Source organism: Drosophila biarmipes, chromosome 3L (genome assembly GCF_025231255.1).
Source record: "Drosophila biarmipes strain raj3 chromosome 3L, RU_DBia_V1.1, whole genome shotgun sequence".
NCBI lineage: Eukaryota > Metazoa > Arthropoda > Insecta > Diptera > Drosophilidae > Drosophila > Drosophila biarmipes.
The window spans coordinates 15,246,419-15,272,957 of NC_066613.1; the positions used below are offsets into that span (position 1 = coordinate 15,246,419).

Below are 26,539 nucleotides of genomic sequence, written 5' to 3' on the forward strand. Positions count from 1 at the left end.
ATTATCTTATAAATGAATTTAAACTTTTAAAACCTCTAAATTATACAAGAATTATAACTTTATTTATTTTCAATTTACGATGTGAGTGTTGAACTTTTTAGCGCTTTAATATTGACAAAATTGTAGTTATAAATTTTTATTCAAATCAAGTTTTTTCAAACTTTTTTATTTATTTTTGCTTGTCAAATAAAAATAATTACTAAGCTTACATTTTTCAAATTAAAAATATATTTTTGAATTGAAAAATATACCTCTTGATTATAACTTAGAAAGGGAATTTCCCAAATTGACAAAGCCAAATCAAAGCAAATATACGAAGAGCCCACAGTTCGTTTGTCTGGTTATCAGGGCCAGTTTATCGCGAATCGGTAAGATACACTTTTCCGCGAAGGTTTTATCTCGCATTAAAAATAAGCGACTATCAAGTGCGGGCCGAATGCAATTGGCCACAGAGGCAGAACGTCAACAAGCGGCGCAGAAAAAACGCTTAGTAATGCCTTTAAAAATACGGCAACACGTAAGAGCCGCCCGCCCCATTTTCCCCCCGCTGCAGCTGCACTTTTGTTTTCACAATCGGCAGATGGCAAGTGAAAAGCTGTTTTCCCCCGCACAAGAGAGCGCGCGCCAGCTAAGAGAGAGACTTGAATGTGCCAATCTGTGGAGAATGCAACTTTGTTGGGCGTTCATTCACACTGGACACGCACACAGGGGCAGCGAGGCACGCACACATGGGGAAGGCCTGTGGCACGATGTCGTAACACGCACCGAGAGAGGGCGAAGAGCGGGCGAAGGCGGGCGAAGAGCGGGCGAAGAGAGGGTCGAAGAGAGGGTCGAAGAGCGTGGCAATTACCTGTCGCTGTTGAACCGCGCCTCCTTGTTTTCCCCAAAAAAGGGGCGGTTTTTCGCGGGGGGTGCGGTGGTAGGCTGTTGCTCGAGAATCACTCACACACACTCAAAAGGCAACACAGAATTCTCCCTCTTCTTCTTGCAATTTATTTAAATTTTTTTGTGTATTTTTGTTGTTTGCCAAAAATTTATAGCCACACGCGTGCGAAAAAACGAATTGGGAGATACATTCGCTGTTATGTGTTTTTTTGCCCCTAATATTTATTTTTTGTTTTGTAAGAACTTGGAACGGCGCTTGTCCGTCGGCTTTACGTAACCCCGCCGCACACACGGGTTAATTTGTATTTTTTTTTTTGCGAAGGGGTGCGCGGCAACCCGGGAAGGTGGTGGGGGCGCTGGCGCTTGCACTTGGAGCCCCGCTCAATAATTTGTGACTAATTTATTTATTTCATTTATTTACACTGCGAAACACGCGAGCGAGCGCCTTTATTTTATTTATTTCCCTCGGTTACGTTGGCGTTTGTTTTGTAATACGCTTACGTTACGCGACGCGAAAGAGCGAGAGGGGGCGCGCACGGGGCGAAAGAGACAGCAGCAGCAGCAGCAGCAGCCAGGGCAACGTGTTCGAGTGTCTCGGCGTTGATTTGCTCATGGGGTGCGCTCCACTTTGCTGCTTTTTATTTGCCTTTTTTATTATTCATCTTTTTGATAATTTTTCTTTTCACTGTTTGGCCTTTTGTCTGTGCTCGGCGCCTGCCTTGCGTGCGCCTCTCCGCTGTCTGAACTTGCCACGGCCGCTGCTCAACAGCGAATGAACGGTGCGAACGGCCAGTCGCTCGCTGGCAGCCCCAAGCGCGGCTCTCTTTGGCGCCCCAAGAGCGCGCCTGCACTCGAATATTATGTCACTTGGGGCTGGCTGCTCTTACGCCGCTGTTGCGTCATCAATTGCTGGGGCCAGCGCCGCTCTTCGGGCCGCTTCTCTCTCTCACGGGCTCGTTTTCCCTCTTTTTTTTCGAAAAATTTGCCGGCAAAACGTCAACTGTCAAAACAGGCGACGCCAAGCACAGCGATGGGCGGGAGGGGGCTAGGGGGTGCTTGGAAAACTGGGGGGTGGTGGGGGCAGAGTGGGTGGTGCCAGTGGGCGTCATTTATCGTATGATGCGCATTTCCGGCGCCATTCGGCAGACAACAGCAGTGCAAACATCAGTAACGACAACAAATACAGTAAATATTCTGTAAATCTAGGTTTATTATTTACCATTGTGATAAGATTTAGTTCTTCAAAATGGTTGGCCTTAAAAAATTTAACAGCAGCACTTTTTCTATAAGGGATTATATAAAGTTTTATTACAAAATTATATACATATATAAAGTATATTGAATACAAAATTAAATATGAATAAGAAAAGTGTAAAAACCAAAAAATAAACCCTCTATTTAAGTAAAATTTATTAAAAATTTAACACAAAATCAAAATATTCAATTATAATAAAGGGTAACAACATATTTTTGTTGCTCAAAAATTAAAATATAAAGTAAATATATTTAAATAAGGTATATATCTAAAAGGTATTTTTAAAAATATTAAAATAAACCACACAAAAGACTGTCATTTATAACATCGATCACGACGATCATGACAAAGTCGAATAAAACAAATTTAAAAAATTAAAAAAAAGTTTTAATTATATTTTTAAGCACTTGAAGAGCTTTCCCGCCACCTCCTTCACCCTACACTTGAGATGTCCCAATAGTTTGGAACCGCAGATGTTCGACTGCAATCGAATTTCTGCGTTTCATAAGCCTTGTGCCGCTCTTACATGTGGTTTTGTCATTTAACGCAAATTACGTATACGACGCGTTGACCTCATTTGGGTTGATCAACAAATGCAGTTGTCGACAAACTTGGCTCGAACTAAGCGCCGCCCCCTCCCGCCCCTTTCGCCGCTTTCCACCCGTCTTTCCCTTTGGCTCCGCTCGGCTGTATTTCAAGCTCAAGTTCAACGCTGTCTGTCGGCGGCTGCCTGCACACTACCAGTTTCAGGCGGCTGGCTCGCATTAACATTTTCAGCGGCCGTCGTTGTTAACTCACTTTTCGCTTTCGTAAGTGTTGGCCGGCTCAAAATATGCGCGGCGGCGAGGGGAAGCAGCATATGTTCGGGCATTGCTCGCATTTACTGCCACATTTCCCCACAGGGAAGTAATCGAAGTGCCTCGCCTCAGCTCTGGCTCTGGCGTATATTGAACAGTCAAAAAAGTCTTTAAAATAATACTACACATACTAACTGATTTTTATACCACAACAACACATATTTTCCTAAAAATATTCAATAAAAATGTGTATTCAAATATATTTCAGATGGCTGTTTTTAAAAATATACAGTCAAAAAGGTTTTCAAAACAATACAAAATAAACCAAAAAATCAATCAAACCAAAAAAATACACCATACGAATGTGTTCATAAAAAAATCCCATTCAAAAATTTGCATTCTATAGTTATTTGCTCAAAAATACTTCAGAGATATTTTCAAAAATAAAATTTTTCAATAGATATTTACCAAAGCAAATTCCAGATATTTATTTTTAGATTAAAACGAAATATTTTTAAATATTATTTTCAGAATAATAAACAAATGAAGTTTATTCAACAAAAAATATAAATAAACTACAAATTTTTCTATTAAAATTTTAAAAAAGAAACCATATTTTTTCTCTGTGCACTGGTTATGCAGCTCCCATATCTCAAACAGTCGCTGTTGCTTTTGTTGTTAATCAACGGAAATTAGCTGCGAGTTTCATGTTTCAGCTGTTTATTTTGTAAGCAATATATGAGGAAATTAGTTTGAAGTTTTTTTCGTTGGTTTGTTATGTTTTTTGCATAACAGAGGTGTATCTCCGTTTCGTATTAAAGGTTCGACTGGCAAACAAATCATTTTACCATTTTCTTTTCGTAGGTGAATAGTGGTAATGAATATAAATTGAAGCCGAACGAGTTTTATTTGTGATCGAAAGGGAGCGGAAATGAATAGGCCTTAAAAGCTTTACAAGTTTTTTTTGATAAAAAACAATGCATAATAACTAAGACTATAGCTTTCTTTATCCTTTGAACAACTTTTTACCATAATTTAAATCTTATAAATACAAATATTAATATTACCTTTTTTGTAAGCACATTACGTTCTTGAACTTCCGGCGTTTTATTTACACAGCCTGTCACTTACAGCCAACTGTTCCACAGCTCATATCATATCCAGTTTCCCTTAGTATAGTATGTTGGAAAGAGGATACCCACTCACCAATTATGCAATCAACTTGACCTCCAGTGCCTCAAAAAAAGTATTCCAGCTGCCTTGAAGGCCAACCACTTAACCAGCGGATGCATCCAAAAGGTAGACTATAGTAACTTTAAAACTTACTTACCTGTGAGTATACCACATAAAATCGAGTGAAATTAAAAGAATTTGCATTAATTTTTTACTCGGTTTTCTCTCGCTTTAAAATTTGCATTTAAACCTTTATTGTTTGTTCTTTCTGTCACAAAGTTTGCCATAAAACATAACTTTTTGTCACCCCCAAAAATTTTTTAACAATTTCTTTTTGTTATTTGTCCAAATTACATTTTTAAAATACTTTATTTAGTGAAAAGTCTTTTTTAAAATACATAAATTATGCAATAGTTTCAGGTAATTGGAGAAAGTAGTTTTCTATTGCCATATTTTTTTAGTTTAAAAAAATAATGAAGATATATTATATATATATATTTAATATATATATATTATATAGCCACTACTTGCCATTATTTTACGCAAGTAAATAATATAAAATATGTCCCACTTGTTTTCTAAAATTTCACGAAGCCATTGATTTGAAGGACTTTTTAAAGCAAATGGCTACTTTTCTGTTCGAGTGCATTTAAGTATCGACTCAAAACAAATAAATTCTTTTTAAAAAAATTTCGTTGATCAATTAACTTTAATCTCTCATCGCCCACTCGTTGTCATTTTGCCTTAGTTTTCGGTAATCTTGGTTTTAGTTCAACGCTTAACTCGAAGTCAAGGCATTTTGATGAGACTTACTAAAAATGCCCAAAAGTATGCCGTGTTTATTTTTCTTTAAGTTGTAAAGCCAAGTTACGCGCCAAAAAGTTTGGGTTTTAGTTGGGCCAGCATCAAAAATCTACTTCTTTCATCTATTCTCCAAATTAAAATAAAAGTATGTATTTTGTTAGATATATGTATGTATATATTTAAGGTTCCTAAGAACAAGTGTTTTCGCTTTAAATTTCGCAGAAAGCGAGAGCTGATCCAGACGAGAATGGAGTTACCAGATACTGTAGTGATTAGAGTTACCAAAATGACAAAAAATCTTAAAAATTCTTTTTGTTTTTATTATTATTGTAATTTTTCCAATAAAAACGCTTTTTCTTTTTATGTTACTTGTTTTATTTATGATTTGATTTGTCTCGTTTTTATTATAGATAAATTCCTGGGCTGAGTATGAAATAAATAATTTGTTGCGGTGCATGCACTTAGAAAACTAAAGAAGCATTTTCCAGTTTCATTCTCAATTTAAATCGAAAAATGTCGACGAAAATGGCGTCAGTCGGTTTTGTGGTGTGAACTTAACCAGGGGGATCTGTGCAGGCCCCTTATAGAGCCACTGCATCGGTGGCCTGCTGATGATTCTGGACAGGATCGGCGACCTCTCCGGCATCGTCGTTGACCACGATGACCTCGTTGGCCGGCACACCGGCCTCCTCGAAGGAATCGTCGACGGTTTCGCCACTCGTGCGCACCTCATTCTCGGATTCGGGGACGAATTCGGCCGCCTCATCCTGGGCAGGATCGATTTTATCATCGACGGCGGGTTGCTCGGGGGCCTGGGTTACTGCAGCGGCAGCTGGGGCATTCTGGGGACGATTGCCGCCCAGGAAGTTGATGATTCCCTGGAGCGGATTGCCGCTCTGCTGGGCCGCAGGAGCAGCAGCAGTGGCATTGCTATTGCCGCCGAAAACATTGTTCACGAACTGCTGGATGGGACCTGGGGGACGTGGAGTGGTGGACACCGCCGGCGCCTGCTGCTGACCCGTCAGGCTGGACAGGGTGTTCTGGAACTGATTGCCCAGGTTGCTGGCGAACTGCTGGATGCCCTGGAAGGCCTGGGTGGTGGCGTTCACGGCACTTTGCGCGGCATTCTGGACAGCCTGCTGGGCGGAGGTGATGGCCGCCTGGGGATTGAGGAAACCGGGAACAGTGGGAGCCGGAGTGGCGGGAGCTGCATCATCCGCCTGAACCTGGCCCGGAGCCGCCGCTGGGGCATTGCCAGCTGGCTGGGGCTGGAACTGATTGAGGAACTGGCCAATGGGCGAGTTCTGGATCAACTGCTGCACAAAGTTGCCCTGCGTGGTGGTCTGCTGGGTGGGCGTGGCCTGGGTGGCCTGGCGCACCTGGGGATGGGCGGGATCCTGGTTTTCCGACTGCTCCTGGTCCAAGGGATTGGGCGAAGGCTCCTCGGCGGGCACAACCACCGCCTCCTCAGCTGGCAGAGATTTTAGAATTTGCTTAGCCGGTTCCTCCTTGATTTCCGGAGTCTCCTCTTTGATTTCTGGCCTCTGAGCTTCTACCTCGATTTCCTGGGCTTCCTTCTTGATTTCCAGAGACTCCTCCTTGAGCTTCTCGGTTATCTGCTGTTTAATCTGCTCTTCAATCTTCTCCTTGAGCTCCTCCTTGATCTCTGGCTTAATGTCCTCTTTAACTTCTGGCTTTAACTCCTCCTTAACCTCAGGTTTAATTTCCTCCTTAATCTCTGGCTTAATTTCCTTAGCCTTTTCTTCCAGAGCAACTGGTTTTATTTCCTCTTGGTTGGCCTCCTCCTTGACCAGAGGTAAGGCCACTGGCGACTCCTTGTCCTCGACAATGGTCACCGGGATATCAATATCCCTGCGAATATCCAGCGATCTGCCCTGGCTTAAGGCCAGAAAAACCAGGATCAAGGCTACGGGCTTCATCTTCGCGCTTCAAATACTTTCTACAGATACTTTCTTCGATATTAAGATGCGTTCACTAGCGCCTCACGGCCGCAACTGTTGGTAATTTCTTTAGGCCCAACGCATTTTATACAAACCGCCGGCTGCGCAGTCGCAGTCAACAAGCCAAGTCAACAGGCAAACAAGCGAGCAGGGCTAAAAAAAACCCGGGAGTTGGAGAAAAGTGGTGGTATCAACGACCATCGCATTGGCCAATTCTTGTCCTAAATGTCATTGAACTGGACCAACTTGGACTCGAGTGGCTCGCAGGAGTCGGCGATCGGGATTCAAAAGGGTCTTGGCCCAGAGGTTCCACAAGAAGCTGCACTTGTAATTGGCCAAGTGGTTGGGATGGGCTCGAAAAAGGGCCGAAACCGGGGGGCATCATCGATCATGTTTGCCTTATCGGCTATCTGTGTTTGCTTTACTTAGGGCAGATGGCAGAATTGTAAAGGCAATCTGTTAAGTTGGAAAGGTTTTAGACTGATAGAAAACTCAACATTTTTACTAAAATAAAAAATATTTGAAGATGTGCAAGAAATTTTTTAAATATATTTATATTTGAAACAAAGACAAAATATTTTCAAAAATTTTCATAAATTTAAATTAGTTTTTCTTGGTTTTTAAATCAGGATTTTGTAGATACTCCGTCCTAAGTAAATATTTCCTTTTTGATTTGGTGACTGTCAATTTTATCTCATAAACAACTTGTTAAACTAATCCTTTTCAGGGTATTAAGCTGAGGATTTGGTTGAGTTATTTATTTGGGATTTAAGGAAATCGTTAAGAAGGTATTTCGTGGAAGCGTTTATTGTATATCTACCTAAACAAACAAATGATTTCTGTAACAATTTATTATAACCTGTTTTTGTAGGTTCCTTTACTCGTTTAATTTTTTTAAATTTAGAATTAGAATTATAATATATATTTTAAATATTCCCTTCTACAATAGAGCTCTTTGTCCAACTGTGCAGCGATTGGCGATTAGTCTTCGCCTCAGTCTGTCCCTGATCATCGACTTGTAAGTATATGCAGCTCCCCCCTTTTCCTGCCACTTTTCCACCTTTTTTCACTCTCATTCCTTGTTGACTCGGCGGCAGGCAGCGACATTTGATCGGCGGATTTTTCTCGTTTTCTTGTTTGGCTAAACGCTCCTACAAGAAACCCATTTGGGCCCCCTGATGGTGCATCTTCGAGTCTTTGGCTCTGTGGTCTTTGGTCTTCTGCGGTGGAAACCCGTTCCGATTCAGATTCAGATGCAGACCCAGACTGGACGGAGAAACCTGCTCCGGCTATTTTTAGAGTCAATTAGCTTTGGTCCGACCGTCGCGGCCGGGAAGATGCATCGCTGGGATGCATTTTCACCCCGGTTCTGGGTTAATAATTCATTAGAAATGCACAGAAACCGAACCAAAACGCCCACAAAAGTCGAAATGTCTTCTATGCAAATGAGTGCATTTAAATGTAGTTAAATGGGTCAAACGACTGTGGAGTGGAGAAACGCCGCTGTGAATAGGAGGCAAATGTATCTCCTGTTCGTATGGTACCTTCACATGCATATATGGTGATCGATGGGTCGATCCATTTGCGGCAGAACTCGTTCTCGGGCCCTTTTGGCTAAAAAGAGCTCTGCAAACAGGCCAAACCTGCGAGGCCAAGACGATGTGTGCACAACCAAACGATGATAATAAAAAGAGGTAAGGTAAGGAGGCACAGATTCTGGGAACAGGGCTCGGATACCCTTAAAAATCAGTAAAAAGGCTCATAAAAAATATTATCCTCGCTTTAGTTCACTGAAATGCGTTAAAAATAACCAATTTTAAAGCAATCAACAGTAATTCTCAACAATAAATAAAATAGTTTTTTTATCTTTTAATAATAGGTATAATATAATATCTATTTAAAACTTTTATTCTATGAATTTAAAAAACAATATTTCTTATTATATGTGATGAAAATGATATAAAATCGTACTAGAATGAATCACTTATTCTTTGTTATCTTATTTTTTATTCTCCATATATTTTAAAGAATTTTAATACCAATTGATTAATGGAACCTTTTTTATAAAAATGTAAAATAGCAAGTTATGCTACTAGTGCAAGTTTTTTAAGCAAACTCCAACTCTCTCTTCGAGGGCATCGAAAGAAATCAAAGATCGCAGTGGATTGCTAAGGACATTGACTTGTGACTCTGGGATCTTGTAAGCGATCTTTTTAAGGCTTGTTTACGACCCCCAACTCGAGGGTTTTAATTCTGCGGCGCCGAATCGATTTTAAGCACGAGAAGAACACGTTTTTCCCCAAACTCATTTGGGTTCTGACGATTTTTATGGCTTTTCTTGGAGTTGGTTAATCGTTTCTTCTCCACTCGTGTTGTTGCTGGCGCCCAAATTAAAATTTGCTCGAGTTTCGGTTTCAGCTCTGATATTACGCAATTGCTAGCCGCGCTCTTTTTTACACAATTGACTGTCGAATTAGCACCTCACTCACATCCAGCGACAGGTGGCGATAAGGCGGGCGGGGCGTGGCAGCAGCAACAAAAAGCATTACTCTAAACGGTGGCAACTTTCACTCAACAATCGTGCGGAATACTTAAAATGAACAAAAAATAAGCATAAGTAAATGCCCGTGCCAAGTGGGTGACAACAACAAGAAGTCAGGGAGTGTGTGGGAGAAGTCGGGCGATCTTCGTCATCCGAATTACCTCACTTATCAAACTAAGCCGCTTGTTGTGGCCGTTTCTTATTGTCGCAATATTTGTGCCATATTTTGCTGTCAAGGTCACCGATTTTGGCCAATTGTAAAATAATATGGTTTTTGCCCGAGACAATTGTGGGACAAGTGTGAAAAATGTGTCCACCAAGGTCGTTTTATTTTATGGGAACTTTAAAATTTCTAAATATTTGAAAACAACTACATTTTATAATAAATGCTGATACTATACTAGATGTTAACCATTATAAAAAGTGATTTCTAGAACACTATTCCTATGAAAAGACTATAGAAAATTACATTAAAACATTTTGAATATTTTCTGGGTGGCTCCAAATTGTGCCTACTGTCATTAATATAAAATTCAAACATTTTTAAAAAAAAGTTATATATTGTAAGCAAATTTAAAAGTGGCTTTATAAACTACTCTTTTTTAAAAGTATTTACTAAGTTTTTCAAATGTTCCTATTTAAATATTTATCCAACACACAATGAAAAAAATTCAAAAAATTATTGTTTAATGAGTAAAAAAAATTACAATAATAAAATAACACTAAAATTAACAATACAAATTGCTTACACTATGACTAATTCTTATAATTATATTGTGTTTAAAAACTGGTACTTGTGCAGTCCCAAAAGAATTTCAAATTTAAATTTGAAAAAACCGCCAAAAAGAATGCTGTTATGGGTGTGCTGTTATGCGCAATCAGTATTTTTCTCCAAGTCATATATTTTAGTATTTTTGGCTATGATTCTGGGCTTTGGCTTTGACTGGGCTAAAATAATTATATAGTACATTAGTAAATATAAATGTCATTTAAAATACCTTTCTCCGTTTACATAAAAGTAAAACAATAAAAGCTCCGGAAAATGTATACAACAAATTCAGAGTTCCCGCCATTTTCAAACTTTACCCGCCAAACAAATCCAAATCTGGCGAGTGTGACCAAATCGCAAGTTCACTACGTAGACTCTTACGCTCTCTCGTTACGTCACACATTTCGGTGTGACCGTAGCGCGGCCCATGGGAAATACTGTCGAGAGCGGAAGTAAAAAGGCAGGATAATTGGCCCCCTCCAAACTGGCCACATAAAATGTGACCAAATTCGAGCTCGCTCCGCGAGTCGCCGTATAAAAAACAATTGCGAAATTACACAAGAAGCTAAACAAATAAAAGCGGAAAATTAACGAGAACATGTGCAGCGGCTGCTAGAGGCGTGCGGCAACAGTTCGGGCCCGCGGAAACGTGCAGGTGCGAGCGAGCGAACACGCGTACGCGTCACTGGCAACAACAACAAACACGCAGTGCACCAACACTCGCGTACGAGCACGCACACACACGCGCGCACACCAACACACAAACACCGACGCACATGCAACAAAAATAAAATAAAAACAAAGAGGAGGCAGCGAAATAATAACAAAAATAAATTTGATAAATGCAATTATAAATAAAGGCAGCTGCCAGCGGGCCAGAGAAATAAGTAAAAACGGAAAAATGTTTGTTGGAAAGTTTATGGCCCACTAAAAAGTGAACCAAAGTAACGAAGCCAGAGTGCCCCAAAAATAAATAAATAAATAAATAGATTGGAAAAATATATACAAAAGTAACAAAAAATAATCGAAAAAATTAAGACAAATATAAGTAATAAATTAACCAACCTACTCTGCAAATTAAAAAATAACTTACAAATATATAATAATCTATTAAAATTTATAACAAATTCAGAATATTTTTTAAACTTTTGTGTTTACCTCCTATTATTTTTGTGCATTTCCTGCTTACTTAACCCCACCTTACCCAAGTTGATTAAGAATTTCGCGTTTCCCCCTTATCAGCTGACGTACATATACAAACCACCCACTTGCCACCCACCCAACCACCCCACCCCCTGCACCTGCAAGGAACAGGTGACTAATGCACTGCTCGCGAAGTTTGTCAGCTGCTGTCGCCGTGGAAGCAACAACAACAACGCTAACGTCATCCGCATCGACAACAACAGCAGGCTTCTACAGGGCAGCGACGTCGGCGTCGGCAGCGGCCTCAGTCTGCACAACACCAATAACAAAGTCAAAAACTAAAGCTATGGCCACCACAACAACAACAACAACGACGGCGGCAACAAATGCTAAGGATGGTAAGTAATATGTGCCCAAAGGATCTAGGGATAGTACTGTATAGGGAGCAGGTTCCTAAGAGGTGGCCCTGAGAAATGGTGTTCAAATATGCAGAGGGTTTTCCTTATATAAATGGTTTCTGAGGAGCTTATTATATGGTTAAGTTTAAAAAAGATAGAACCCTTACTAGACCATGATCCTTCTTTAACTAATATTAAGAATGAAAAAGCTATCAAAATAACTAATATGATCAATATGATCACCTCGAGAGAGTAGCTGGTGACCCCCTTACTTTCAGTAGCTATCCCCTGGAAAAATCTATTAGGAACTTATCAAAAATCTATTGAAAACATAAATTATATGAACTTAAAGATTGAAACATTTAATAATGCAGGGGTACAAAAGGAATAACACTTTATATCATGATCTTATAGTAATAATACAGTTCTTAAAAATCTTATGGCATAATAATATTATATCATTGTCTTATAGTAATAACCGAGTATTGACTTACCAGAATTTAATACAGTTCTTAAATAACTTATGCTATAATACTAATATTAAATTATAATCTTATAATATTTAGCCGAGTATTGACCTACCAGAATTGTAAACAGTTCTTAAATAACTTATAGTAATGATATTAAATCATGATCTTATAGTGTTTAGCCAAGTACCTCTACTTGGCTTGCCGGAATTGAAAAAAGTTCTCTTGTAATTAATCATAACCCACTGCTTATAAAGCCATTACCCCAAATATGACAAGTAAATCCCCGAAAAAATAAACTTATAAGTTGACCTACAAAAAACCGAGGCACCAATGCAAGGCTGTCTATATGCAAAGACAATCGTTCGGTTAAAGTTCAAGGCAGGCGAACATTTTAAAGTGCCGGCTTCCAGTCAATGTCAAACTGTGCAATTAAAGAAATCCAAGTTAGTTGGTCTGCGTAGAGTTTGGTACAACCTTTAAGTACAAAACGGACAGCAATTATAAAGCAATAAAAGTCTAATTATCTCTTAAAAATACGTCATAACATTGTAATTACAAGAAATATATTGAAACAAAATATAAATAAAATAGGTGAGATGATGTAGAATAGAACATAAAGTATAGAATCTATAAAAAAATTAAATTCATTTTTTATATTAAGTATAGTTGTGTTATTATAATTATTACTTTTGCATCAGGGGGACTTTTATTTTAAAAGAAAAAACATTTAATAGGCTATTTAAACCCCAAACGTAAAACATTTAACTGAGTTTAACGAAGGAATAGAGATTTATAAAACTAAAATTTCATGGTTCCCTCGCTTATCTTTACGTTGCCAAAGACTTCCACACTTGTGTGCCTGGTACACAAGGGCTGTAATCCTAATCCCTCAAAGCTTAATCTTTTGTTTTGTACGAGCATTCTGGAATCCGGGCAGAAACCAAAGAGAAGCACTCAGAAATCCCCACCAACGCCTCTGACGTAACTTGTTGAGCAACGATTGCTGGCGGATCTGTTTCTGGCCTTTTGGAGGAAGAAAAGTTTTATTAATATCAATAACCATAAGAGCGAAGCGAGGGCAGCAAATAAGGCAAGAAATTAATGAATGCCCCTGCTGCTGCTGCTGGGGGATAAATTCCAACAAAAAGCGAGGCATAAAAGCAGCCAAAGCAAAGCAAAAGCAAAACAAACCATAACCAGCTTAACAGCGATAATTAAGAAGTGCCGGCTAGGCCAGCAAAAAGTGTAAAAATTACACACAAAATTTAATTGCCAAGGCAGGGAAAATGGTAACATGGGGACAAGAAAAAGGGGCAGGGCGGGGCCGAAGGTCAGCTAGGGGCCTGAAGGTCACAGGCATTTTCGACGTTGTTGTCGTCGTCGTCACCTCTGAACCCGCTCGAATTTATTGATTTTACACGCAGCAGCCGCAAAAAGAGAGGAATAATCACAGAAGACAACAGCAGCTACAACATCATGCATATTTCTCTGTGCCCAATGTTTTACCTTACTTCGTACAGTAGTCATTCGAAATATGTAACTTATAGTGTATCAGTGGTGTTCCTTCGCTCAAACAAAAACTTCTAGGGAACTGTAAACTTGCCAAATTTGTAAAGGAAAGCCTTAAAAAATTTTTATTTGTAGAATCTATACTAAATTTTGTGTGTATAATAAGTCTAATAATAATTATTTAAATATAATAAACAAATCACATACAGTGTCTTAAAATTTTAAATATTTGTACAGGCTTTTATAACAGGAAGATTAAAATATTAAAATTTCTAATGACATTAAAGAAGATTTTTTTTTTGGTTTTGTTAATCTTTTATTGAATAAACCGCTAACAAAACGCATCATTAATTTATACACCATTTTAATACTGTTTTTGTTCAAGAGAATATTTTTTGCCTTTTTCAAAGTTTGATTTACCGGGCACCCACTGTACCCTTATTCATATTTGTATGCCCCAAACACCGACACACAAAGCCAAACATATAGAGAGCGACTTGTGCGGCTTTTGCTGGGCACTCGAGTAGTTCAGCGTAGTGTGTGGCTTATGCCAAAGGCCAAATGGAAAACCTGCTTTAAAGCCAGTAAGAGAAACACACGAAAAGGTATGGGCCACAGCCAAAGCTACAGAGCTTAAACCCGCCATGGTCGCAGCTTGATGCTAAAATCGTGTTTTGATAAACTGTAGCAGGCCAACAAAAATCTTCTAATTAAATCAAAGCTAACGGTTGTCAGCTAGCGGTTTTCTTCGATAAAACCTGGCCAAAAGGTCTGGTTTATTGTTTTGTCTCTTTTTTTTTTTTGCTACGATAACATTGCCCAAATGCCAATTTAGCTGGTTGCCATTTTTATCCCAACATTCTCATTTCGGAGTAATTTTCTGTGTTATTTCTTATCAACTAAAACAAAGAGGAATGTTTGATAAGCCAAGTGACACAGCGGGAAACGTGATTCATTTGAGTGGTGAACTCAAATAATAGACAATGCGAGTGGACTTTGGGTTACTCACTTAAATTAATCAATACATAGGGTAAATATTTATGGCATATACAGGCCAAATACTTCCCACAACAAGGAAAATCATTTAAAATGCCCTCGAGAAGTAAATAACAGTGGGTATTGTTTAAATATTCAATTCGGGATCTGGAAATGGGTAAATAAAGTTGGGTTAGCGATATTTGTGAGAGCTGATCAAGTAGAGGAAATAAGTATTAGTAAGCATTTGACATTTAATTTACAAAATATGGTTAGATCTCTTTTATTTTCTTTAATGATAGCATTTAAACCCTTGTCTATCGCCTTTAATTTTGACCTTTTAAAGTGAAGAACAACTCCTTTATCTGCCAACTCTCCACCCTTATCTCATTACTATTTACCTAACATTCTGCTGTTTGTCTGGGCTGTTTATTCATTTGACTTTTATTTCTTTTATCAGTTGTGATTTTGCTGCTTATCGCAGCAAATGCAACTTTACCCATGGCAAATAACATAAACAAACAGCATGGAAAAAGTGAGGTATTTTTTTCCCCGAGCCCATTGCCATTTTCAATTAGTGCCCAGAGCCTGAGGGTCAACACGAAATGCTTTATAATTTTATTTCAGCATCAGGTAACCGAGAACCCGAATCGCAGATAACTCTTTTTCAAATATTTAATGATCATAAGGCAGCAAAACCACACACGCGCGAGCTCTCTGTGGCCCTTTTATTTGTCGTTGGCTGGCCGTATAAATGCGAAACAAATTTTTGCAATTAGTGGATCGCTAATAAAACATGTTGGGCCATAGAAAAAAGGGGGAAAAATGGAATAAAACTCAAACAGCAGTCTGCATATTGACATATCGGTGGCATTCAAACTGAATTCCCACAGCTGCTGATGCTGCCTTTTTGCGTGTCTTGTTTGCCCGCTTCACGTGCTTTTGGGCCGGCTTCATTTGCTGAATGCATTTCCACCGGCTGGCCGGGCGTCATTTTTCAATTGCCCACCGCCCTTGCCCACCGCTTTCCCCGGCTTTCCCAGCGCTTTCCCAGCCACGCCTGGAGTGGCAGTTTGTCATGAGCGCAGGGGCCAGGTGTCGGCCTGCTCATCGCGTTTCCTGTTCCCCTTGCTGCACTCGGGAAATAAATAGCCCTGAACTTGCAAAAATAGTTTGCAAAATTAAAGTTACCTATTCAAAATTCCGGAAAACTTAGCGCTCTATGTTGTATTTTAAAGGTATATATATGCTTTTCTTAAGATAAAGTGGTTATTTATTAAAAAAAGGGTGTTTCCTAAATGTAAAATGCTTATTGAAAGTCTCCTTTAAATTTAAAAATAATAAATATTAATTACAAAATAATATTTAACCATTAAAACACCAGGTGTCATAAGTTATTTGAAATTGTATTTTAAAAATGTTGGCTTTAACTACCATTAAAAAATCTCAATATTTGAATAAAAATATTGTTATTAAACTTTCTCCAAACGTATGTATATATTTGCTCCTTAGTCTTCTGGCTGTAATTATTTTTTCCAGTGCAGCAATATAACCCACCTCAGCTAAAGCCCAACTCAACCCGGCTCAGTTTGTGCCCCGGCTCTTGGGGATTGCAATTTGATTTGTGGGCGAGTCAGTCGCGGTGTGAAGACTTTGGCTAAATTGCTGTGAGACTTTTCGCCAGACTTATGAATGAGTTTATTGTGCATTCTAACAACTTAACTGGGCCTTCAGAGGCTGCGAGCTGCACAGCCTGCCGCCCGGTTATATTTCACATTTAATTGTAACGACTTCGAGGTGTCAAGAAGTTAACTCAAGAGCACTGGAATGCTTTAAAAGTGCATTGTGGCAGTTTTGGCTTGGGTTACTCGGGCATTTTAGTTGTTATATAATGAGAAAAAACACGAAGTTGTCAGGAAGTAATTATTAAAATGATATGAAACGATTGTAAGATGTGATCTAGACTCGTTCTGCGGCTACCAAAATGCCAAGCATTAACCCTGTTTAAGCCCTCCCACGAGCTGCAGGCCTCCACTTCCTGGCCAAATGCGTCACCTGAGTTAATTTCCATAAATATCTCCACTTTGGGTATTTAGTTTCCTTATTTGCACCGGCGTTCGCAGCTCATTTGGCATTGTGCACCCGCACAGCCGCACACCCGCACACACATGGCGCATTATTGCGCCTGGCTCCTCCGTTTCCCAGCTAATTTGTCTTGCATTTCCCTGGCACACACCTCGCTTGAATTTCACTCCCCCCTTTTCTTCTACATGTCTTTTATTTTTTCTTACCTTGCACTTTGGCGCTTCCGCGCTAATTTGCTTAGCGTAATTTGCATTTCGCAAATGCCACTCGAGGCGTGCGAATAAAAAGTAAAAAAAAGCCAGCCGGGAGATACAACAAAAAGGCGAGCACAAACGCAGGAAAAAGTGTAATTTGCTGTCAGACCTTAATGAATGGCCTGGAGTCCATGCTAAGCTCTGTTTACCGAATATTGAATATCCGCACGCCCCCTCCGCCCTAATTGCTGCTAATTACGCGCATAAAATTCACCTTAGCCCCTTCCAAAAGTCGCCTGCCCTCCATTCTGGCGTTCTGTTTTATGTTGCCCGCTTCATTACGATTTTATTGCCCAACAGAAATGGGGAAAAATAAAACAAAAACGGGCGGAGGCTGTGAAGAAAGCGCTGAAAGGCCCGGAGTTCATTAGAAGAAAATGCATAACTCGAGGGGGCGAAATCTTTCGGGAGCATCTTTTTGATAAACTCTGGTCGATGCAACTGCTTCAAGTATTTCCATTTGAATTTCCACTTCACTCGTTGGCTCTCTGTTGGTTTTTCGCCTTTTTTCGAGGGAAATCAAATGGCGCGTGGTCGCATAAAATTTGTTTTCAGTCGGTTTGTTGCCTGAGTCCTTCCGTTTAGGGATGGCAACGTGAATTCGAGTAATAGGATTTTGTAATAAATTATTTATAATTTATTTTAACCACTAATGAGCCTTGAAATGTTTTAAAAACATTTTTCTTTAGATACCTATATTTGTATCTCAAGCATTTCCTTCCCTACCTAGAACCCACATTCCTTTTCAATGACCAGGAAATGGATTTCCTACACTTCCCATCCCCTTACCTGCTTCCAGATCACGAGTTTCGTGGGCATGATTCACACTTGTAGACCCAAGATCTCCAACCCAAAGTATCCACAGACGGTCCACCATTTTTTCAGGGGGGGAATACCTCCTCTCATTAGGTGAAGCACAGTTTCCACTCGAATAACGCTGAATGTTCTGTGACGTATCGTGCGGAATCATCTCGGACATCACCGCCTAACAATTTCACTGAATTTTTGTTTTTATTTCGCTTTTAATTGTCGCTCGCCTCGTTTTGCCTGTCATCGAAGACAAAAAAGAATATGCCAAAAAAAAAACGAAAAGGAAAAAAGGAAAAATCGTTATGCCAAAATGGGAAACTCGCAATTCGGTTCTGTTTGCGCTTCCCTTGGCAGTTTTTCATTTCCATCGCATTCAGTTTGAGTGGCGAATCGATTGCGATACGCGGCGAACCAAAATTCAGTATTTATTATTAAGTTTTGCATATTTCGCAAATTAAGTTCGCCATTCGCGAGCGACGCACAACTACCAAATGGGCTGGAAAATCTGCTCACTCATGGCAATTACTACGGTTCTGACTCCAAAATGGTTTACGGTTTATGGCCTTTGTCTACGCTCCGGCTTCCCCGCAATAATTGAGAAATTTAATTTATTTGATCACCTGCCAGGGACACTGATTGATTAATTCCCCTTCGGAGGATGCTGCAGATTGTCAATTGCATGTGCAGACCTCCTCAAACTAATTAAACTTGTAGTTAAGGCATGCCAGGCGTATCGAATGCCTAATGCCAATGAACTGTGGGTTAGGTTTAAGAAAAAACTTCTACTTTAAATCTTTAAATTATTTGCCAAACCTCACAAGTTGCCTCTATATATCCCTAAATCTCTCTAAAATATTATTACCATTTCTAAATCCAAACGAAACTCTCCTTGAACTTAATTTTTGGTCAGTTTGCTTGTGACTTTTCGCCCATTAGAGATTCCTTCACCGCAAATCCAATAACGAAAACCGAAATTTCAAACAACACTGACCACTGTCACTGCACAGAGCCGACACCCGGGCCCTTGACCCCGCACGACCCTTCGAAGGACCCATGTCCAACATCTATGACGGTTCCAAGTGCCAACCGCAGCGGAACACGCATCAAATCGAACCAAATAGAACCGAAAATTCGCACGCCCTGAACCAAATGCCACGGCAGAATGTGAAAAGCAGAGGACACACTCACTTAGGTATTCAAGCACCATCAGTAGGGTGTGCTGAGTTTGAACTACATTGATTTTGAAGTACATTGATTTTGAAATACAGAGCCTTAAATAGTATAAAAATCAGTGCTAAGTAAATATTAAATACACTGAAAACAAGGTTTTATTACAACCACTTTGAAAAGCTTCATTATCTTCGAAAATTCCAAAATAATTTTACAACAATATAAAAAACTGAAGAAATTTTTTTTTTTAATAGTTTGGGACAAATCTAAAATTTATATAAAATTAGAATAATAAACTTTGCAAAACTTCTCCAAAATATTTTGTGAAAATAAATTGTGAAAATAATAATTTTGTGAAAATATTTTTGTGCAAACAGCGAAGCACCCTAGTGTCCATTGACATCCATCTGAATGGACAAAGTACCGCAGTTGCTGTTTGGCCCACGCCCTCTGATTTCCCAGCATTTCACACCATTTCCCGACGCATCCCCTAACATTTTGCGTAATTTACCACAATTTGTAAATATTTAATGAACATTAATTAAATGCAAATGTAAAATGTTCATCTCTGCTGCCAGCTCATCTAGTTTTCCTTTATCCAGCATTTATAATTTATATTTATTTCGGTTTGTCTACGCTTGCCACGCAAGGCTAAAATTTTCATTTAATTTTACTGCCACTTGCAGGCATTGCAAGAGAATAAAAAATAAATTGAGGGAAGCAGAAGTGAAATGGGAAACTGTAATGGGGAAATTTGTATTTTTTTCAATTTTTGCATAGCGCAACAGAAGGTGCCTTTCCGGCATCCTTCTGTTTTTCAACTCAGGTGTGGGGTCCTTTTTCCCTGAGATCCTTGGGACGCACACACATGCTGCCTTTTGCTCAATGTGCGTAACAATTTTTATGAGCATTGCGTTTTATCCACTCGCATTCGTTGGAATTTTGATGATTTTTTACCTTTTTTTCTGTTGAGGCCTTGTGTAAAGTTGTTTCCCCCTTGTTGGTAGTGTTTTGCAGGCATTGTAGTAGAAAATTTGTTGTAATTTTTTTGTTTCTCAGCAAAACTATGTAGAAACGCTTGATTGCGCTTTTCCCCTCGGCGCCTCCTTTCGTGGTCACGCCCACTGGCGAACGCCCACAAAGCCTATTATGCCATTTTCTGTTTGTTATTGTGTTCCTGGTCTTTCTCTTCGGGTACTTCTGTGTTTTTTCCCAGTTTTTGCCGGACGAATTCTAGTTTTCAATGGGGAAATGTCCTTGCGGAAACAGAAAGTCTAGGTTGCTTTTCGGTTGGAAGGTTTTGCTCTCTGAAAGGGTTGAATAGTTTCTTTAAAAAATATTTTAATTACAACAAATTGACATTTTAAAATGGTGATTGTATTAGAAACATAACTTTTTCTCTTATTATTTATTAAACCTAACGTATAAAATTGCAAAAATATTAGTAATTATAGTATTTGTGACGATTTTATTGGTGATTTTTAAAGATCCTTCTCTCTTACAAAAAAATCAAAATTCTACAAGCACCGTTTGTTTGGTATAATAATCATTTTCCGAGAGCTTTCTTTTTGAAGCAAGCAAAGCACCCCCTCTCTTCAAATATTTATTTAGTAACTTCCCTAATTTTCTAGGGTATTTGCATAGCTGAGTATTTATTGACTTTCCGATGCCAAACAAAATTTGATTTCTAGTTCTCTGGACAGGCGGGCGAGATTATTTTGCGGCATGCTTGTCGTTGCAATTGTTCCTCTGCAGCTGTCATTGGGAGGCAGTAATTTGTTTGCGGCTTCCTTTTCCGCCCAGAACACCCCAATTTCCCTGCTCCGATTTTCCTGGAAAAAGCGTGGGCAACAGCAATGGCAACGGCAACGGCAACTTTTGCTTTCAGCTGCTGCTCTCGAGCATATTTCCATTTGAAATAAGAAAAGCACTTGTCTGACTGGCTGTCTGTCTATCCGCATGCCGCAGCACATATCTTCGAGATACTTTTGGGTTATTTTCGGCCCTCTCGACGAGCTATTTTTAAACACGGCCGAAACAATCTTTTGTTTTCCAAACAAACACAAAGCGTACAACACAAAATGATTTTGTTTAATTGCCATGACAGACTTATCTGGTTTTATATTTTTCGTATTTCTCTTATTTTTAGCCTGGTAGATGGAAAAAATAGATACATATATTGTTCGTAACTTTGTGGCAGTTGAGATTTTTAATTAGCCATCATTAAGACGCCTTAACAAACTTGCCGCTACGGAGGAGGGCTAAATTGCAAATTGTTGTCAAAATTAGCGACAAGTTTTTAATATATTTTTTTGCGCGCGGACCACTTCTCTGGTTTCTTTTGTTGGCCGAAAGCGGAGATAAGGCTAAAATTGCCCGACCAAAGCGAAAATGTGTAAAGAGTTGCTTGGAAGGGCAGAAAAAAAGAAGAAAATAATAAACTTCACGAAAAGTTTTCTTTTCTCTATAGAATGTCTTTTTCTATCTCTCGAGGCTCATTTATTTTCGTTGCTAATTTTTGACATTCTCTTGCTCTTCACAAAAGTATCTTTCTTTTCTTATTTTTTGCCTCCAATTCTATCATATTTCTTCGTTGAGAATTTTGTTAGCATCTTTTTTTTATGGGTTGGACGCGCGTTTTCTGGTCGTCCACACAAATCGACAGTCGCATTTGATGTTCCGTTTTCATTTGGCTATTGATATTTATTGATTTGAATTTTATTTGTTCGTACATTTTTTTGCTCTTACATTTTGCCTCGCTCGTTGGCCATAAATTTGCTTGATTCTGCTAATTGACAGTCTCATGAGTGCGCTCAATTAATTTGGTGGCAATTGACGCACGTGTGTCGTGCAGCGTGGATTGGGCTTGGACTTTGGTGTGGCTTGCAGTCGTGATCAGGTGGCGTATACTTGATAATTGTTGACACTTGTCACACCCTCTGCCTAGGCAATCAAAATTGAAATGGTCGTAATTATGGGAAACGCCTGTTCTGAAGGAATAATGGGGATTGGGAAGGAGGGAAGTCATCAAAGTCGGTGGCCAGGCCGAGTCCCCAAGGCAATCAAATGTCGGTGATTGTTGCATTTGGTAACCATGCAACACTGCAAACGATTCACTTGGAGAAGGAATAGTATTTATATATTAAGTTACGAAGAATTTCAACAAGCTAGATATATAAAAAGAACCCACTTGAAAAGTCTATTCAACTCAAAGCATTTGAGAAGATTGGGGCTTGAATAAAACCTTAGTACATGAAAATTACCTGACATATTTATAATTTCTACCTTAGAACTACCATTCTTCTTGTGTTTGTTATATTTTGGTTACGAATTTTTTACTTTATAAACCAAATTTCCATCTGGGGGTCTCTACGTTACAGCATTAAAAGAAAAAGGTTTCCTTGCTATTTCCTACAAATTAAAAATTACATAATTAAGAAAACCACCCTCGTCGGGTGCGCCATTTAATAATTACCTAGCTGTAATTTTCTAAGGAAGCCTTTTCAGTGTAGACTGACAATTGAATGCTCCACATTCATTCATTGACAGCCGCAGCCAGCTTTCTCTTGACCTCCCTCGCTTCGCTTCCCGTGGCTCTAGGGCTGTCATTCACTGGGTTCTTGTCTCGATTACATAACCCAGTTATTAATGGTTTCTAAGTGTTCCATCACGCTCTGTGCATCCCCGCCCAACAGAACAACACCCAGCCCAGTTCCCAGTTCCCAGTCCCCAGTCCCCAGTCCCCGTTCCTCGTTACTCATTCCCATCAATGTTGTCATAGTCGTGACGTGGCGACTTCGTGACATGTTAACCCGAGACAAATGTGGAGCATGTCTGACTATTCTGCGATTGTCTCTGGCGTACACACACAGAACTGCTCTCTTATTCACGTCATGGTCAGGTGGAGGAAAATTGGCTTGACAGCAAACACTTTCTGCAATTTGTTAATGAGTTTTTCCCGCCTTTCGGCGTTCGATTGCCGTTTGTTCTGTTTGTTTGCCATCGAAAAAGTTCATGAACTTTTGGCATAAAGCACACAAATTCAGTGACCTCTGCACAATAGACGCCGGCCTAAATAGACTTCCTGCCCGCAATCGCTCTCAAACTGTTGCCACAATGGAACTCCATCAAATTGTCGGCTTCTGGGCAATTGTAGGTTAGTTTTAAAGTCATAATTTCTTTCATATGGTTAGGCAAAGTCGCTCTCTCTCTGTGCTCTTTCAATGCAGTTCCTTCTCGACTCCACGTTGCCACAACAATTGCGGCGTAAAAGCGTGAAAATAGCACACAAAAGGTGATGGGGGCAAAATGAGGAGGGGGCGGTATGCAGAAGGAGGCGGATGGAAAAGCCAGGAAGGGGTCATGGAAAATTGTCACACAGGCTCACAGGAACTTGAGCCAGCAGAGAGTTCACAGACTCCTGGGCAAGGTTTTGTGTGGCAGGTCGTTTGGCCCTCTGGCCTGATGTGAAAAGAAGTTGCACTGTGGAATAGGGCTTAGGCAAATGCAAAATAACTTTAATGACAAAATTTATGAGTAAATATTTGTTTTTGTTTTAATGATGCTCATAAGAGACAGACTTACTTTGATGAACGATTATTGCATTGGAATAGAAACTGGCGCCCAACGTGGGGCCTTTTTTATTCAGAGCTGATTTTGTAATATTATTTATTATAATTATTTGTAGTTTTCTGCTTTCCGATCATAGATATATAAAATGAATGTATAATTAATATTTTTCTAAACGAACATTTAATTTATCCACTTGAATCCACTTCTATGTGTATTTTACATTTTCCACCACTGTAAGTTGGCTTTGGTCTCGGGCTTCTAACTATTGCGTTTATGAAACGGATGTTGCCGCTTGGAGCTTAGTGCTCTTGAGTCACCATCAGCGTCCTGGCAAGCGGCACCAGCATCCTGTCGCCACCCAGCCACATCCTTGGGATCCAGGCAGTTGCACATGTGGCGCGTGTTTTGTATACGGAAATTTTACCTTGGTCCGGCTCTTTTTGGCCTCGGCCCCTTTGTCCTGCGAAGTCCCATTGATCGAGGCGAGGGCAAGGACCCCACCGACCGTCTTTTCGTCGTGGTTCCCCCCTCTAACAAGCCCAACAAAAGGAGTATCCTTTCATATACACCGCATTCACACACCGTATATATCTTTGCCCTTTTTGCATTGTGCTGTTAATTGAATTAGTTGGGTAAAATATTTCCATATGCAGGTAAATTTAATTTGATTTTGCACTCCATTCGGACTTGATTTGATTTCATTATTATTCTGTTATTTCTGTTCTATGCAAATTGAGCTGTGAGCTTTGTCAGGCGCCTCACGTTGTCTCCGAAATTATGCAGATATATATCTGATTTTTATTTAATTTATGCCTTCATTTCTTTTTTATATGTAAAAGGTGTTGCTAGATAAGAAAATAAAAAACGGGCGAGAACTCGTGCCTTATTATCATATGTGAATGGGATTTGTTGGTTTTAAAATGGAATTGCTATGAATTGGATATTGGAGTCAATTTATAAAACGGTTGTTTTCTTAGAATTTTCCCAGAGCTTTGCAGGCACCAATCCAAATACCATTCTGCGCACTTTCTATTTACTTTTACCTCTGCACTTTTCAATTTATGTCAACTACGTGAGCAGAAATCCCAGAGTAGCAGCATTGTCAAGTTGCAGTTAACAAAAAATAGCTTAAAATAATCCCTGCTGCTGTGGACAAGTGAACAAAGTCCTTGGATTTGTTACAAACTGCTCTGTAAGCCATAAAAATAGTTGCACTCTACACTAATTGATGGACAAGATAGAAGGGTTGTCCGGGAGATCAGCATGCACAATAATCCCCAACAAGGCACAAAGCAAGTGCCAAAGGATTTGCACTGAAACTATTTAATAAACAAGGACACATGTTGGCAAATAAGGGTTCCAAAGTGGATGGGGTGCTTCCAGGAAAATCCAGGGGTAGCCTTTTGACTTTTTGCCTCCACAAAGAAGTGAAACAGTTTGCTGGAACACTTATAAAAACAATGTTCTTTTAATACAAAATTTCTTTAATACGGTGTGAAAGATGGAAAATCGCAAAATATTCTTGAAAAATATGGTGTTATAAATGATTACTAAATCTTTTAAATTTATTTTTATTTTTAAAAATTGGTTTTTATAATATTTATCTATTTTGAAATATTTTTTAAATATTCTCAGAATGTTCTCTCAGCCTTTTTTTCCTCAGTTTCCCTGCGGACACCGCATGTGGCGTCATGTTGACACGAAGCAAAAGTTTTTGGCAAATCACACTGAAAGGGGTTAAAGGTTGAGGCGTAAGGGGTTATGGTACGGGATGTCCGCCTGTCTTTGTTTGCATAAAATATGTAATTCAATTTATATTTCACTTTCGTTGCTTTTGTTTTTCTTTTGTTGATTTCAATTAGAATTTCTGATAAGCCCGCTTAAGTCTGCAGACCGACACTTCACTTCACTTCATGGACATCACACCGTGTACTTCCTCTGCTCACTGACCTTTGTCCATGTCTGGCTGGTTCCCCCTTTAGGTGGCTTTACTGTACGAGTGGAATTAGTGCAAACAGACGCATAAATAACAAACACCTAAGACTTTTTCGAGGAGACTCCCTCACCGAAATGGTGCTAATATCTGTTGGTGGCAGCTCTAAATGCAAATCGCTCCCCATTGATATGCTAAGCAGATGCGTCTGTGCGACTCTGTCTGGCACTTTTCGAGGAGGTGTGATCATTGGGGCTCCATTCGACTGATTTAGATGGGGCTTAAGGGGCATGCATATTGCATTTTGAGCGCAAAACCGAGTAATCTTTATTGGGATGAATGCCAAAAATCGAAATTTAAAAGCGGCAGGATCAACTAAGATGGACTAGGTTGAATAGGGAAATCGGGTTGATTATGAATTGGGATATTTTGGGTATTTTTAAAGAATTTTTGATAGGACTTTACGTAAGCATAATGCATTTTTATAAGCCTTTAATTATATTCACAAGGGCCATATATTTCCTTCTTATGTTTTGGCCCCAGTTGTAAGGTCAGAGTCCAAAAAGCTATTCGCATTTCTGATTTATCCCTTATTTAAACCATGAGACATGGGTTTGCTTTATCGTTGTTCTAGTTTCAAACATGTCTCACATATAATTCGCCACAAACTCCAACCACTCCCATTGCATTTATTTCTTGGCGAGCTTCTTGCACAATTTTCCCAGCACTTTGCGCGATTTTTGATGCCACATTGGATATAGATGTATAAAAAAGCACACATATTTCGGTTATAGTTCTTGGATTTTGGCCAACGAATGTGTGAAAATAGAAAACTTTTTGCCCAGCAATGGAATGCAACATTTTCGGTTTGTTTTCGTGGTTCTTGTTGTTTGCCCCGCTGCTGCTTGTTTGTTTGTTTGCTTTCCTAATTTCCTTGGTGCTTTCCGCACTTGGATTTTGGTATTTTTAAAACATTTTACCAAACGCCGAAACTTCGTCGTACTTGAATGCAATTGGCGGAGCTGTGGGCGTTG

At 39.4% G+C, this 26,539-nt stretch overlaps 3 protein-coding genes across 5 annotated transcripts in view; 1 reads left to right on the forward strand and 2 right to left on the reverse strand.

Moving 5' to 3' along the window:
* The window catches only part of LOC108035055 (uncharacterized), a 28,837-nt gene extending 26,967 nt beyond the window's left edge, over positions 1-1,870 (reverse strand). The window contains exon 1 of the mRNA XM_017110435.3: positions 851-1,870. The gene's annotated coding sequence lies outside the window, so the exon portion shown is untranslated. The remainder of the gene's footprint in view (positions 1-850) is intronic.
* Positions 1,871-5,265: 3,395 nt separating this feature from the next.
* Positions 5,266-6,941, reverse strand: LOC108034610 (20-hydroxyecdysone protein). Its single transcript, XM_017109545.3, has one exon. It carries the CDS (start codon positions 6,852-6,854, stop codon positions 5,496-5,498), a length of 1,359 nt encoding a protein of 452 aa, XP_016965034.1. The 5' UTR covers positions 6,855-6,941; the 3' UTR covers positions 5,266-5,495.
* A 3,723-nt stretch (positions 6,942-10,664) lies between these two features.
* LOC108034893 (cyclin-dependent kinase 14) overlaps positions 10,665-26,539 on the forward strand; it is a 99,105-nt gene continuing 83,230 nt past the window's right edge. The window contains exons 1-2 of one of the 3 annotated variants that reach the window (XM_050886469.1): positions 10,667-11,073; positions 11,429-11,727. In XM_050886469.1, coding sequence (XP_050742426.1) covers positions 11,508-11,727 — 220 coding nt within the window. In that variant the 5' untranslated portion in view covers positions 10,667-11,073; positions 11,429-11,507. Of the gene's footprint in view, positions 11,728-26,539 lie in introns of all 3 variants that reach the window. The other 2 variants (XM_017110104.3, XM_017110105.3) reach the window with 2 other exon arrangements.